The sequence below is a fragment of the Notolabrus celidotus genome, chromosome 13 (genome assembly GCF_009762535.1).
Source record: "Notolabrus celidotus isolate fNotCel1 chromosome 13, fNotCel1.pri, whole genome shotgun sequence".
In the NCBI taxonomy this organism is placed as follows: domain Eukaryota; kingdom Metazoa; phylum Chordata; class Actinopteri; order Labriformes; family Labridae; genus Notolabrus; species Notolabrus celidotus.
The window spans coordinates 15,758,141-15,775,079 of NC_048284.1; the positions used below are offsets into that span (position 1 = coordinate 15,758,141).

General features: G+C 38.1%; 1 protein-coding gene across 1 annotated transcript in view; it reads right to left on the reverse strand.

The window, feature by feature from the left end:
* ppp2r5a (protein phosphatase 2, regulatory subunit B', alpha isoform) overlaps positions 1 to 16,939 on the reverse strand; it is a 68,350-nt gene that overhangs the window by 3,981 nt on the left and 47,430 nt on the right. The window contains exons 6-13 of the mRNA XM_034699288.1: positions 11,304 to 11,434; positions 9,749 to 9,808; positions 7,022 to 7,130; positions 6,578 to 6,631; positions 6,333 to 6,383; positions 6,122 to 6,241; positions 2,368 to 2,495; positions 1,179 to 1,280 (exon numbers count right to left, since the gene is read on the reverse strand). Of these exons, the coding sequence (XP_034555179.1) occupies positions 1,179 to 1,280; positions 2,368 to 2,495; positions 6,122 to 6,241; positions 6,333 to 6,383; positions 6,578 to 6,631; positions 7,022 to 7,130; positions 9,749 to 9,808; positions 11,304 to 11,434 (755 nt within the window). The remainder of the gene's footprint in view (positions 1 to 1,178; positions 1,281 to 2,367; positions 2,496 to 6,121; positions 6,242 to 6,332; positions 6,384 to 6,577; positions 6,632 to 7,021; positions 7,131 to 9,748; positions 9,809 to 11,303; positions 11,435 to 16,939) is intronic.

A 16,939-nucleotide genomic window follows, 5' to 3' on the forward strand; every position in this document is an offset into this window, starting at 1 on the left:
TCTCACAATATTACTCAAAATTGAAAGGACAAATTAAGACAAAACTATTTGATTTAAAACAACTTTTCCACTTTATTGTTTTTGAAATACTGAATTTGTATTTCAGTTCCAACTCGGCTAAAGTGTGAATTTTTATTATTACAAAAATATCTATATTAATAGTTGAAATATCGATATCATATTGGAGGTCAAAGTATCGCAAACTATTGCTGTATCGATATTTTTTCACACCTCTAGAAATGAGCGTGCCAAATTATTATGCAAGTTGGTGATAAGAGCATTTAACTTGTGAGAATTAAAACTAGGCACAATTTTCAATGTTCTATTGATCGAAAATGATAATATTTACTACAACTGGACGCACACTTGGACCGCTAGGCCAACGGCACCCCTTCAAAGTTTTTAACAAACATTTCAGACAGCTTCCCAACTCTTATGGATTAGGGGTTGTAAACTGTTCTCCTGCTGTAATTACTGTATAATATTACACCTGATCAGAGCTGGAACTAGGGACGAAGTCAGTTCTTAGAAAAACAGATGAACATGTGAAGCTGTGTCTATAAACTTGTCCAGCCCTTTTTTCTCCTGAACATCCCTGAAAACAGATTTCTAACGATGTCACAGCCCTTCTCTACTCGTAACATACTGGGGAACACTGTGGACTAGAAGAATTTAATTAACACCACCTTGGGGTTGGTGTCCACTGGTTTTCACCCCCTGGGGGTATGAAAATGGACATGACCAGAGGAGGTGTGGAGGTGGAGCTGGTTTTATATCTGACAAACCTGTCTCATGGGAGGACTACAAGAGGGCCCAGGTTAACATTTGATCTCTTTCACACAGCATGGCAGCTGAGTGTGGGCCTTTAGGCACCTACATGATTAGTTGAATAAAGTCCTTATAGACTGCAGAATAATTTTAATTATTTGAGGAATGTCTTAGGAATATTGGAATTTTAATTAAGAGCAGATTTCCACATTGTATTCAGTTTATTCTTCAAAGTATATATTACTCATACTCATTGAAAACCTGCACTTCATCCCGAGGAGCAGGATTGTTGATATTTTCAAAAGTAGTTTTAATGAACTGGTTTTGTGGCTTCAGGGTCAGTTCAGTGACATTGGCTCTGTGGGTAATAAACAAGGTAAGTTAAAGCGCGTTCAGTCTGATATGCTCACCGCTGCCTGTCTGCTTTATAGGAGGAAGTCAATTCATCGAACAGCGTGCAGTTCATCTCCATCAGAGTCTTCAGGACGTTGTAGACTAGAGCCACGATTGTCCTGCAACACAACAAAAAACAAATAAAGATTCATTAAAAAAAAAAAATGTGTAGAAACCTTCTAAGTAAACATCTAATCCACAGGTGTAGTTCTATATGTGCTTATGAAACTACAACTCTTTTAGGGTGTTTGACTGATACTTTCTTTTTTATCACCTCAGCCACACAGACGATGTTTTGGGTGCTGTTTGTTTATAAGTCTCTCAGGGTCATAGGAAAAACTACCGACCAGATACAGAAGATATAGACCAGATATCATTTGCAATATTATCTATTTACATTGTCCATTTTTAAACTGTCACAGCACTGCACTACCTGCACTGTGTACCTAGGATGTTTTGAACTGTATTTTATTTTAATTTTATTGTATTTTATATTTAATTTTTGCTATTTAAGAGCTGGAAGAGAGAAATAGCATTGAGTTTTTCCTGTATGTCTTCTTATATATAGTGAAAAATTGACAATAAAACGCTTCGAATTTTCGAAGGAATCTGATGGAAAGGAATCGCTTTTGTCTAAGGCAGCACCCATTACAATTTGGACAGGATCAAACAACATGCTAACACAAGTTTTTTTTAATATCTTAGACAATCTTACTGTAAAAGAACTGAAAAGTAGTGTAAAGAATCAAACAGGTCCCTCTAAGCTGCCGTAGGCATCCTCCTGCTGCGGACGTTCTTGACTCCTGCAGCAACAGCTTCTACTTCTGGTCTCATTACTATCACCTCTCTCTCATACTCTCCTCTATCCCTCTTTCAAGACCCAACTCAGTCGAGGCATGATGGCTGTCTAACATGAGTCTGGTTCTGCCTGAGGTTTCTGCCTGTTGAAAGGAAGTTTTTCCTCGCCACAGTAACTAGCTAAATACTGCGATGTGCAATGCTCATGATAGATTAAGGTGGGGTCAGACTGAGTCTTACCCTGTCTTGAAGCTGGGTCTCTGTTCATAATTAGACATAGAGTGGTCTAGACCTCCTATGTTTGTAAAAGCATCTTAAGATAACGTTTATTGTGATTTGGCGCTATACAAATAAAGATTGATTGATTGATTGAAACAGACACAACTTGGTTTGTTATCTTTAACTTACGGGTTCCAGTGCTCTTTGGAGATTCTGTACAGGCTACCGAACATGATGGGGAGGACCTTGTCGATGTTCTCCTCGATGAGGCTCAGAATGTACTCGTTGTTCCAGAAATACAGCGCCCGCTCTGCTACCTGCAGGACACAGAGATGCAGAAAGACATAGGTCAAAATAAAAAGGTTCTGCCAATGGGGCTGATTGGGCTGTATGGCGATGGCATGTGACCACTTTGATTTCCTGTTTCACTCAATTCAGTCATGAAACAGGAGATGTTAAGATGAAAGAGAGAGTTTAGCACGCTTTTCAGCAAATGCACCTCACTGTGTCAGTTTGATGTTATGCGGTGCAATAAAAAAACTGTTCAGCTATTCATCCTTTCTTTAAGGGGTGCACAGATTTATCAGCTGGTGACTGTAATCAGCTGATTTTCAGCCTGATTTGGTTGTCAAAACAGAGACCAGTCCTTTCAAATGGATCAGATTCTGGGACTATCTCAGCTTCACACACATGGTCCTCATGTTTCAAGTAATGTGCAGTGGCCTAAAAAAAAACAATGCAACAGCCACACACTCAAAGTACCACAGCAGCAGTGAGGACCTAAAGTGTTCTTCAGCAGAGGTGAAAATACATTAACCAACATGAGAGTTGGTTAATGAGACGGCTGTCCCCTTTGTGTCATTATGAACAAAGAGTCCAGGCTACAGCGTGCCTCTGACACTTCATGGACAACACAGAGAATGATCAAAAGCTGTGCCATACTAAAGATTCATTCTGGATCAATGCACGCCCCCCTATGTCCTCCCTGTCTTGCTCCTTAGGCCACATAGAGTACACTTTAAGATTCATTAACTTATACTCTCGTAATATTCCTTGGATACGATACAACACTTATAGATATATTTATTTTTTATTTTATTAACCAGGCAGTCACTTTGAGATTGAAATCTCCTTTTCAAAAGAGACCTGTCCAAGGTAGCAGATTGATGATTCTTGAAATAAGGGGTGGGGTAAAATATTGATATGGCAATATATTGTTGTCCTAACCTGTGCGATACAATCATTGATACGCCAGAGCTATGTATCAATACTTGAATTGAATAAATAAGGCTCTGTCATACATGATTCAATGTTTGGTTTTATTCTACATATATAAAGACACTTCCACCATAAATGATGGTATAAAAACACAAATACATGAAATAAAAGGGATTGACATTCAAAGTTAGAACAAGTGATGTTCCTGTCATCTGATGAAGGTTTTGTATTAAACAGTTGATAAACAGTCAATGTACTTCTATGAATCAAACCCTGAATTTATGTTAAACAAAAGTTATTAATGAAAAAAAGACTTTTGCGTTTAATCGTATTTCTCCAAAGGATAAAAAAAATGGAACTGGAGGAAATCAGAAATAGTGAGTCAGACCTTGACAAATCTGAAAATGTGGGTCTTTGTTAAAAGTAATCGAGGTGTGTGAATTGAAATAAATTAATGTCTTAGATTGTTCTGTGTTATCCAGAGAGCTGTTTCTGTTCTATAACTTACCTGCCATTACAGAAAATAAAATATGATAAGGAACACTTGAACTCAAATCAGCCTATTTGGCCTTTAGAAGCAGTAAACAAACAATCAATAGATGGTTTTTAACACTGTATATGTATGCAGATAGTGACACTAGCGTAACTTCCTATATGAGGACATATGTTATTATTTTATGTTTTTCCTGCATTGTAATTCATCATCTTATTATTGATCAGCCTCACGGCAAAATTCCACCGGATCCAGGTCTGGTCGGTCTCTGATCTGTCACGGCACCTGATCTGATAGGTTTCTATTCTAGTCAATGTGTTAACTCGCACTGGATCTGCTCCATTGGGTTCCGGCTGCGTCTCTGATCCGGCACGCTGGAGCCCTCTGGATCAGATACGCAAGACTTCTATTTTTGATGGATGCTGGAGCATGACACATAAATCTCAACAGAGAAGGTTGAGCGGGAAAGGAAGTCAGGCAACAAAACAAAATTATAACATCCAATTTGAATTTGTTGGATAGGTGTTTTCCAGGAGGTTCCTTGGACATAAGACGTTTTGCACCAGCCTCACTATTATGACGTAATTAGTTAATTGGCCAATTATTTGCAGTTGTGCATGTGGCTAACGCTACAGCCAAATGAGCTGTTTCATTATGGTACGTTAAGACTAATGGTCCCATTTATGTAATGGCTGGACGTACATACGGGCCCTGATCGTTTTTAACGATTTTGACAACAAACTGTCATAATGAGCGGAGCCAGGCCTGGGGTGAACAGGTCAGAGTTTTTTTTTAAGAGGACAATAAAGGCAACATGGATGAGGAGAGGACTCGGATAATCATTAATGCAGTAATTACCGCAGGGAAACTTCGGTCACATGACTCCAGCTGTCCATCGGTCCTGCTCCGTGCTGCATTCTGAAACTGCAATCAGTGGGTGTTGACGTATAAGAGAGCACGGAGCCGGACCGCAGCGGATCGGAGACGGATCTGGTAGAAGTCCCGGGTCAGATAGAACCACAGTCGCAAACACTTCACAGCCCATTTTATCAAACAATTCTACATTATGATGTTTTATTTATTTATTGAATCATAATCTTTGCTCATTCTTACTCCACCACCCTTCTCCATAACAAACTAGGTCCCCTCTGAAATAACACAATGAAGGTCAAAAATGTAGGAGTGACATTTGACACAGATCTTTGCTTTGACACTCATGTAAAAAATACAGTAAATCCTGTTTTTTCCTCCTCTAACAAATCTCCAAAATAAGATCTTTCCTTTCCCCCTCTGATCTGTCCAAAGTCATCCATGCTTTTATTTTTTCTCGTCTTGATTATTATAATGCACTTTTAACAGCTATCAGTCAGAGCTCCCTCCACAGACTCCAACTAGTTCAAAATGCAGCCGCTCTGATTTTAACAGGCACATCAAAATATCAACAAATCACATCTGTCCTTGCCAGCCTACTTTGGCAGCCAGTTTTTTTATCGTGTCGATTTTAAGATCTTATTGATTACTTTTAAAATTTTAAATGGACAGGCCCCAAACTATTTAAGAGACCTTTTAACCCCCTATGTGTCTGGGCGGCTCCTCAGGTCTGTGGATGCATCTCTGCTGGTTGTGCCAAGATCCCACCTTAAAACAAAAGGTGACCGGCCTTTTCAATCACAGCTCCAAGTTTGTGGAACTCCCTGCCACTGACAATTAGGCAGTCCAAAACCTTAACTGCTTTTAAATCCTCACTAAAACATTTTTTATATAAGAAGGCATTTCTCCACCCCTAATTCTTGAATTTGCTCTACATTCAGATGTCTTGTTTTGCTTCTGTCTTTTTTCTCCCCCCTGTTTGCACCATTTTTTATGATTTGTAATTCTCTGCTTTTTTGTTGTGAAGCACTTTGTAACCTTGTTAAGAAAAGTGCCATATAAATAAAGTGTATTATATTATATATTATTATTACCCATTTTCTATATACTGATGATCAATGTTTGATCAAAGACATGGAGGACAGTATATGAATAATAACTGAATGCTGTTTTCATAGACCACAGATGAAAATTAGCTTATAGCTAACTCTGGCTTGACAGTTTTTGTTTTGCATGGCCCCTGTCAAATAAACTAATAAAAAAAAAAAATTGTGATGTGGCCAGCAGTGTGAAATATTCATGTCATGACTGTACAGGATAAACAGAGGGAGTAGTGACAAACTGTTTGTGTGTCTGGCGTACCTGAAAGTGTGGATTGACCACACATTTAGAGATCTGTTTAAACAGCGGCTCCTGGATTTTCTTGAATTGTGTCGGCTCAATGACGTCCAGAATCTCCTCGATCTCACCCAGGAACATCACCTAATGAGAGAGGAGGAGCAGATGAGTCATTTTTAAGATGTTGTGAAAAACCGTTAAAAGAGTGAAGTGTATTTATAGAGGAGTAGAATACCTCTTTCTGGCTGCAGGTTTTAGGCCAAAACTTCAGCAGCCCTCGGATCACCTGCAAGAAAACAAAACCAGAACATTTCATGAGAATTTGTCTCTAATGTGAAAAATAAGACGTTAAAAAAAATCTCCAGCAGTCTGTTTGAGTGGGCGGCTACAGCACCCACTACTAATCTCTATGCAGTGTAGACTAATTTAGCACTCAAGGCCTTGAGCTTTGAGTGGGAGGAATGATATAAAAAAAAGTACCGGCTCAGTGAGCGTAGGATCCTTCTCCAAGAACTGGACCACACAGTAGGCCAGCTGAAAAAGAGAACAAACAGAAAATGTACACTCTGTTCTGAAAAATCTGCAGCAGGTTTGTGGTGCGCTCTGTATGAGTATGTGACTAAGAATAAAAACCTTTATTTTTAGAGTAAAAGCAAGTATTACTTCCAACCAGGTAGCTTAAAGAGATCTAAATAATGAATCTTACAAGTATAGGCTTGTGTAAACTTAGTATTTCCATAATGCAGTGCCACTTTCACGCCACCAGGAGATGCTGTAATACAAGCATTTCATTGTGAGAGTGCATGATTCAGCTCATAACTCTATTTAAAGTTGTATTAATCATCTTAAGCACTACACAGATTTTTTAACGTGAGTTGTTGAATGATGCAAGTGAAGCTTTGATAAAAAGTATGTTTTTCTCACCTGTGCATGGAAAAGAGACAGCGCTTTAGCTGTATGTAACGGGATCAGCACCTTCATGAGGAACTGCTTGTGCTCGGCCTTCAGAGGTAACGCAAACCCGTTGATGATACTGTAAATAGAGGAAGACGGAGAACTATGTGAGAGAGATTACTGCACACTGAGAGGAACAAAAACAGCAGCACACACTGGATACTACAAGATCAGAGCAGAGCCTGAATGAGTATTCAGCTCCTAAAGTGAAAGGGAAATATAGAGTGTGCACTGCAATGAAATGAAGGAGCAGAAGAAGCCTCAGGGGCCTTTTAGTTTCAGACGGCAAGAGAGCACAAGTCCTTCACGTCATCACACAGGTAACATTCTCCACAATCCTGTCTGCAACCCTGACTGTCTCCAGGAACATAACGACAGAATGAATGCTAGGGCTGAGTGAGAATATTGATATATATATATATTTTTTAATTTAATTGGGGAGTGACTCATATACGTCAAATAGCACACACAAAGAAGTCCAAACAATCAATACAGTGCTGTGTTAATGGACAACAACTAAACGTATGATTGTCTTCAGATGTTTTAGAATATTTAGAAACTGGATTCCTTTTTTCAGAATCTGAAGTTTGTGTTCACATTCAAGAAAACTGACACCAGATCTAATTTACTCTGTTACACATGATTCTAAAAAAGACCAGAGAGACTTCACTAAAGAGGAAACATGCCTAAAAGAAGATAGACAAATAATCATTGTGTAGAAACAAGTGGGTGAAAAGTGTCTGGACAAAACATGCACCAAGTAAAGGTGGTGATGAATTTTGCGGCTCATGCTAGCTCTTGTTTCACTGATTAACGTCATAATGTCCTATACATCACACAAATTTTAAAATCTCTACATTGGCTTTGTGTATCTTTTAGAATAGATTTTAAGATTACTTTATTGGTTTTTAAATCTCTTAATGGTCTTGGCCCTTCTTATTTATCAGATTTGCTTTTATCATATGAGCCCTCAGGTCCTTCAGGTAGTGGACTTTTAATTGTACCAAAGGTAAGAACTAAGTCCAACGGTGAGGCAGCTTTTTATTATCACGGCCCATGCCTGTGGAACACCCTACCTGAAGATCTGAGAGCTGCACAGAGCATCAACTTTTTAAAAGCAAACTCAAGACCAACATTTTTAGTCTTGTTTTTAACTGAGTTTTAATTTTATTCTTAACAGTTTAATTTATTTATTTATTTATTATCTAGTTCAAATTGTAGTCAACTTTATTCTACTTTATTTATTTCTGTACTTCTACTTCTACTTTATCTATTTTAAGTATAGCATCTTATGTTATTTTAATTGTTTAATATTCTAGTGTTTTAATATCTTAGAAATGTATTTTATTTTGGTGATTTTAATTTCCTGTGTTGAGTTTTAACATCTTATTTTGAATGAGTTTTTCTCATTAAGATATCATGAATGCATTTCCTCAGTTCGTTCAGCAACTCCTTTTTTATTTTTCATTTCTTTATTTAATTTTCATTGTTTTTATTATTATGTTGCATATTGTGTTCTTAACCTTATGATTGTGGGGTGGGTTTGTGGTCTGGGCTGGGGTTGGGATCTTTTTCTTAATTTATTCTATTTTAGGTTGTTGTTATGTACAGCACTTTGTGTTAAAATGCCATTGTATGAAAAGCGCTTCATAAATAAAGTCTGATTGATTGATATATGTACAAGCTCATATGAATTATTTTTGGAGATTTAGCATCAATTTGTGGTTGATATGATTCAGCAAAGGAGCTCAGAAGGCTGCTTTATTATCCACAAATAAACTACGAACTACTGTCTGCTTGACTGTGATGTTCTGCTCTCTGCTGAGAGTATTGTGACAATGGAGTCTAACTAGCATTTATATGTGTTCATTAAATATGTTTACATATCTGTGTGAAAAATTGAAAAACATAAAGAAGTTTGATACTTTGATATTGTTTTCATATTGGTCAATAGTAGTGGACGATAAACAGGTTATAATATAAACCAAGAGTATTTAGATTAACAATAATCTATGTCTATTATTTATTATCCATGGTTTCTTTGTTAGGGACAGATACAGTATACATAGACAAACTGAGAACAGCCATCCCATGAAAGTATCATGGTGTTTGTAGTGAATGCTAATTTGCAATCTCTTTCCTTAGAAGTGCTTTTGAGAGTGTAAAACATTAAAACGTTAAGTTTCAGTTTCATGTCAGGGTCAGGTTTAAGTGTTAAGATGCTGTGTTAAAGTTTTGTATACAAACAAAGCATATTAAAGCTGCTGTGAGGAACTTTTGTTTTGTATCAGTTCTGGCGCCCCCTTGTGGACAAAGTGATACCTCTTATCTCTTGTCCTATACATGCAAAAGTAGTGTTTTCAACAAAAACCTCATCGTGTTGTCTTTTAACAGTCAACTTTATCAGGCAATGTGATTATTTTCCATGAAAACAGTCGAATAAAGGCTGTTTCTGAAGCGAGATGTCATCTGGTCTGACACCTACCCCCTCAGGGCGGTTTCAGGCATTAAAAATGACAACAGAGAAGGTGTCAGTGTTGTCGCTGATGGTCTTGTTTGCTATTGAAGGTCATAAAGAGGCATCAGTATCATTTTCAGTCTGTTTCTCAGCCAGTTCAAAACTCCTCACAGGGCCTTTAAATGATTACCAGGCATTTCAGAATACACAACTATGCACAATGACATCTGATTACTCACCTCCCCAGGATTTCTAGAAGTTCAGCTACTCCATTGAAGTGCTCAGTTTCATAGATGAATCTGCAGCAAAAGAGGAATAATGAAACACACTGAGCCAGGAACAAGTCAACACTGAAATACTGATGATCCAGGCTGCTTCCAACAAGTTGTCCTTTTCAAATTCATCAGTCTCAGTTGGACTGGCCACTACAGTCCAAGATTATCATCATTTAGTGGAAATCTATTTGACTTAGATGATGAAGATCTAAGATGCTTGTATTTTGGGATGCCATAAAAAATAACTTTAATAAAACATCAATTACTTATTTTTTTAAATGAGGGAAAAAAATGAGCACAGACTTCATATTGATGGATCTAATGTAACATCACAATCCATACATCCTTCACCTCCACTACTTGTTAACCCACTTGCAAGTAGCTAAGCAGCCAGGGTATGTACAGACAGGCCTTGACAACTGTGGCACTATTTTTATTCTCAGTGACAGATGGTCAAAGTGGATGCACCCGTTTTGCCACCTTGCCTGTTGGAGACAACATCAAGTGTCCTCTGTTGAATCATCTAAAGCCTTTTGTCACGCAGCAACAGGAGCCATAAAAGAATCAACACATGGCTGTTCGCAATATCTGCTGCCCGAATTCGAACACGTCTCCTCTTCTTCTCTGTTTAAAGAGGCCAGGAATAATCTATTCGATGGATCGTGTCCCAGCATGACAAACTGACAAACACACAGACGGATCCATGTTATATCTGCTTGTCTCCTCAGAGAAGAGAGAAGAAAGCAGTCATATATGAGAGGCTTTTGGGCTGTTACAGCATCGTTGCCGATGGCTACAAGGAGAGTGGGAGGTCTTTAATGTGGCCCAAGATGCATGTGCGTACACATCATCATGGTTTCAGCTTCCTATTTCCACTGGCTGACGACAGGTAGACAGATATAGAGGAGTACAGGTTTTGGTTTCTACAGACTACACAGGCCAGCAGGCTATTCTGGATTTTACTGCTTCAACATAAAAGCCAATAGTCCCATGTACACATAGCTAACTAAAGGCATTTATTGACCACAGGAACTTTACCCCCGAACTAGGGACTTCACCCCTGAACTATGTGCGTTTCGACCGGCTGAACCAGGGTCTAAATTTGGTTCAGGGGTAGATAATCTCCCCCCTGAAAAGCCCCTGCTTGGGGGGTAGTACTTTTGAAAGGTCCTGGGACTTTTGGTTGAACATTACAGTGTTTGTGGAGTTTACACAGTTGTTGAAACACAGAGGGAGTTCTGGGAATGCATACTAGTTTAGTTTTTTATTAAGATTTCAAAATATTATTCAATATATTTTTTTCTTCATAGGTCACTGGCCTGATTTGCACAATCTACCTAGGACTTCAGCCCGTGATCGAAACGCAGACAACAATGGGGGGCACAGGAAGCTTTTAGTTTCGTGGAAAGTAGTTCTGGGGGCTAAAAGACCCCGGAACTCTTGGTCGAAATGCACCTTTAATGCGGAATCAACCATGTTTTCCCCAACAGAGCTGCTTCCTTTTAAATATTTCACTCACCGCAAGAATATGTTGTTGATCTGCTTCCTGATGAAGGCCCGCAACCCCAGGAACTTTCCATAGATGCGATGCAGGATGGTCTTCAGGAAGTCTCGTTCCCTCGGGTCCTCGCTGTCGAACAGCTCCAACAGCTGGAAGCACAGAGAGAAAGCCACTTCAGTCTTCAGGATTCATACTGTTTTATATACTGTATCGGTCATTTGTGACGATATGTATACCATTTTACTTACTACCTTTTTAAATAACTGCTTTATATAGAAGTTGTCTTGTGATGTAAGGCACTGAACTTTTTTCCCTGAGGCTTAATAGACCTTCAATTGAAAACTCTGAGAGCTACCATGTTATTAGTGCTGAAACACCACTGAGTGTTATGGCTGCTTATTGTGAAATTAGTTTTCTCTACATAACAACCTCTCAGCTGACCAGCAAACCAAGCGTGCATTCTCTACTGAGTTTAAAAGACACATTTTTCTGTTTGTAAGGCTGTAAATAAAGTTAAATAATCAAGTCCGATCTCAACATCCACCGACATCTTACATAACACATATACAGTATATATGTAGCTGGATTTTCTGTATTGCAAATAGATCTGAAAGCTCTGGCATTGGACAGCTATTTTCAGCAACAGGTGATGAGTCATTATTACAATTCTGCTGAGGGCAGCCGAGCCAATGGCACCGAGTTCAAAAGGACCGTTTTCAGGCTCATAGTGATTCTCTTCCACCAGCGAGCAATCAGCGCCTCAGTGACAGGTGTCTATTTATAAACCTGTGTATTTCCAGGAAATAGTTTCATCATCATCATCATATTCTTCTTCTTCTGCACATATCAAACCCTGAGAGTGTAACAGTGCAACAAATCTCTCTGTATTGTAACCGAGCAGAGCCGATAATAAAGTGAGGTTTATGAAATGACATTATCCCTGTAGTGTTAAAGGAGTTTAGAGCAGGGGTGTCAAACTCCTTTTCACTGAGGGCCACATCAGCATTATGGTTGCCCTCAAAGGGCCAGTTGTAACCGTAAGACAAAATGCTGAGGTAGATTGTACTCTCTGACAACCACACTGCCTCATGACACAAAAGACACACCGGTTTTTCACCTTGAAGCACAAACATGTACTCCCCTTCCGAATCTGTCTTGAAACTGCCTTCTGAAACTGCCATCTGAATCAACTTTTATCTTCCTGGACATTTTGGGGTCACTTGTATGCACTTCTACAGACTCAACCTGTAGTCACTGTAGTAAATACTGCTGTGGGTACGCTGCACTCTCCTGGCGGGATGCCGTCATTTACGCCGGTAATATAAGCGAAATGCATTGTGGGAGATGTAGTTTATGGTCAATGCACGATTTTTTTTTATTTAAATAAAAAAGTCATAAGCCTTAAGCTCTCGCAGGCCACATAAAATGACGTGGCGGGCCACATTTGGCCCGCGGGCCTTGTGTTTGACACATGTGGTTTAGAGTGTTGATAACTCCTGAGTGGTATACTACGAAGCTGGATTTGCAGTTATGGAGGTAACTTCAGGGTTAACTCTGGATTTTCAGTTCACTCCTGACCAGGGTAGATCACCATGGTTACTCATGCTGAACTCCTAACCTGCTCCGGGGCAGGTTATGCTCAGGATCAGAGATCAGTTTTAGAGAAAACTCCGCCCACTGACCAATCGGCTTGCTCGATCACGGAGCTCTGTGAGCTGATCGCGAGGGGAGGGGGGAGAGATCTTCAGGACACTTTGTCTACCTGTGTGATTTTATATAATACATTTTTATTATTTCATTATAATATTTTTTTATAATAAATACTGATGACAGTTATTGATTATATTTCCTGACGTCATAATTAAACACAGTCTAAAATACGCTAGTCAGATGAAGTTGTTGTAGGCCCACTGAATAGAAAACTGCACATGCTTATCACTTTGAATCATGTTTTCATTTTTATTACACCACAGCTCTCAGTTTGATACCGTCAGGGCTTCAGCCGAAATATTAAGTCTAAAACTGTCACTGTCTCTCTTATAACCCCAATAGTGGGACACACAACATGACATGGCTTCTGATGACTGGTTACCCTTAACTCATGTGGACTGGAAACAACATTTTACTTTATCTTATATTACCTGTGAACATAACTGTTCATTGTCTATTTAGATTCAATTCCATGTTGATTTACCTTTTTATTTTTTTTATTTGCTGATTTATTTTAACATTTTATTTTTATCTACGTATTTACTTTAAGTTCTATTAGTATTGTCTTTGTAATTTTTTTATTACTATTATGTTATGCAGTCAATTTTCTATGTCTGTATTGGATGTACTGTATAGCGGTGTTGGGTGGGGGGGTACTGTGCACAGTTTTGTGTATTGTAATCTTCTTTGTTTAAACTCAATAAAAAGTTGTGGGAAAAAAAATAATTGTCACATACGATGCAAGATTAAATCAGAGAGAGATCACAGTCAGTGAATTATCAGAGTTATTATAGTTAGATCTATCTGCACTAAGTGATGAATAAACATAGTTATTATAGTCAGATCTATCTGCACTAAGTGATGAATAAACATAGTCATTATAGTCAGATCTATCTGCACTAAGTGATGAATAAACAGTTATTATAGTCAGATCTATCTGCACTAAGTGATGAATAAACATAGTTATTATAGTCAGATCTATCTGCACTAAGTGATGAATAAACATAGTTATTATAGTCAGATCTATCTGCACTAAGTGATGAATAAACATAGTTATTATAGTCAGATCTATCTGCACTAAGTGATGAATAAACAGTTATTATAGTCAGATCTATCTGCACTAAGTGATGAATAAACATAGTTATTATAGTCAGATCTATCTGCACTAAGTGATGAATAAACAGTTATTATAGTCAGATCTATCTGCACTAAGTGATGAATAAACAGTTATTATAGTCAGATCTATCTGCACTAAGTGATGAATAAACATAGTTATTATAGTCAGATCTATCTGCACTAAGTGATGAATAAACATAGTTATTATAGTCAGATCTATCTGCACTAAGTGATGAATAAACATAGTTATTATAGTCAGATCTATCTGCACTAAGTGATGAATAAACAGTTATTATAGTCAGATCTATCTGCACTAAGTGATGAATAAACAGTTATTATAGTCAGATCTATCTGCACTAAGTGATGAATAAACATAGTTATTATAGTCAGATCTATCTGCACTAAGTGATGAATAAACATAGTTATTATAGTCAGATCTATCTGCACTAAGTGATGAATAAACAGTTATTATAGTCAGATCTATCTGCACTAAGTGATGAATAAACAGTTATTATAGTCAGATCTATCTGCACTAAGTGATGAATAAACAGTTATTATAGTCAGATCTATCTGCACTAAGTGATGAATAAACATAGTTATTATAGTCAGATCTATCTGCACTAAGTGATGAATAAAGCAAGTTATTATAGTCATATCTATCTGCACTAAGTGATGAATAAACATAGTTATTATAGTCAGATCTATCTGCACTAAATGATGAGAAATAAGACGTTATTTGCACATTCACTCTCAGTGTTTTTGTCTTATCTCTCAGTTCTTCTTTCATGTTTCTAACACAGCTGTGTTGATGCTAGTCTGGATTATGTGTTCAAATTTGTGGTATTTTTCTAATATCAGTCCTTTGAGTTTGAAAAATATGTCGATGTGCTGACAGCAGACTGTCCGTGTCTGTGATTGGTTACCTTCTCCGCTTTGTTCATGTGAACACGCTCAGGGTAACTCTAGATTGACTCATCATGCTGATAACCAGCCTCCTTTGACAGTTTAGCGCAGTCTCCTTTGTCAGGTTCAGTGAAGCCGGATCAGGAAAAGATATCTGGGATGTGTTGAACTCGCTTCATAGTATAACCCTCTGGCAACACACAGCAACTAATGATACCAGTGTCTGACAAGGGTGTTTGTTTTTACAGTGTTTGCATTCTATAAAGCAACTTTTCATGGGCAATGTGGTATAGAAGAAAGAAGAAAGGGACCCAGAGTTAAAGTTGCATCCTGTCCAGAAAAAAAAGATGGCTCTGCATTGAATTCCATCACTGAGTAGGTAATGGAATGTCAACATTGGACAAGGTTATGTTATGTAATAAAAGCTACCAGTGAAAAATGTAGACATGCTGCAAATGTCAATATTCAATCTTGATAGGTCTCACTGGATTTCTTCAGCAACTTCTCCCTGAAGGAGCCAAAGTATGAAACCTTTTAATTACATCCCTATCATACAGTATTTCAATCTTACACAAAACAAACACAAAGATTTACACACTGCTCTTATATAAAATACTGACTTTCAGGCAATCAAGCAAAAGTTTTCCATTTATGTAAAAGAAACCTCAGGCTCCATCTGACACTGTACAATGTCATGTTTATGCCTTGGGATCATCTGAACTGCATGACGCTTGTTTCTGAATGAACTTTAACCTGCGTGACGGCAAGAGAGCAGCATTAAACAGAGGAGAGACAAACCTCAGTCACACTGCAGACGAGCTAGAATCTGATCATTTCACTACTAAATAAACAAAGTCTGTTGTGGAGCAAGTTTCTGATGCAGATAATGTGTGTGTAGAAGTTGTGACAAACTGTACAATAAACTCTGATGTATGGATATGGCAGGTGAAGAAAGAAGCTGGCAATTAGAGTCGTAGCTAGAGCGGGGAAGCTGTCTCACCTCATGATCACTCACCCGATGTTAGGTAGGTGACTTCACTTTGTGTGCGCAAACAAATGTGTTTCATAGCACAAATGTTTAGTAATACGGCAGGGATAAAACATTATCACAGTGTTTAAAGGTAAGTTCAAACTGAAGCACTTAACTAATAGCTCTATGAAATACAAAACAGAGGACATTACTAAAACATAAAATCGTATTTAGGTATTAACTGACATGCTTTAAAGTCTTAAGCATTTAAAAACACTCTTCTCTACAAACACTGAGTAAATGCATTGAACAAATCAATGACTGGAGGGGCCAGAATTTTCTTCAGTTAAAGAAAAAACTGAAATGATTGTTTTTGGAGCCAAGGAAGAAAAGTTAAAGGTTACTGCTCAGCTCAAATCTGCAAAAATGAAATGTTCAAACCAAGCCAGAAACCTTGGTGTAGTCTTAGACTCAGACCTTAATTTCAACAGCCACATAAAGACAATTACAAAGTCTGCCTACTATCACCTTAAGAATATATCAAGGATTAAAGGACTTATGTCTCAGCAGGATGCAGAAAAACTCGTCCATGCATTTATCTTTAGCAGACTAGACTACTGTAACGGGGTCTTTACAGGACTCCCTAAAAAGTCCATCAGACGATTGCAGCTCATACAGAATGCTGCTGCTCAAGTCCTAACAAGGACCAAAGAAGTAGACTACATCACTCTAGTTCTTAGATCTCTACACTGGCTTCCTGTTTTTCAGAGAATAGACTTTAAAATCCTGCTGATGGTTTATAAAGCACTGAATGGTTTAGGCCAAAAATACATTGCTGATCTGCTGCTACTGTATGAACCATCTGGACCTCTGAGGTCATCAGGTACTGGTCTGCTTTCAGTCCCAAGAGTCAGAAGGAAACATGGCGAAGCAGGGTTTAGTCATTATGCACCAC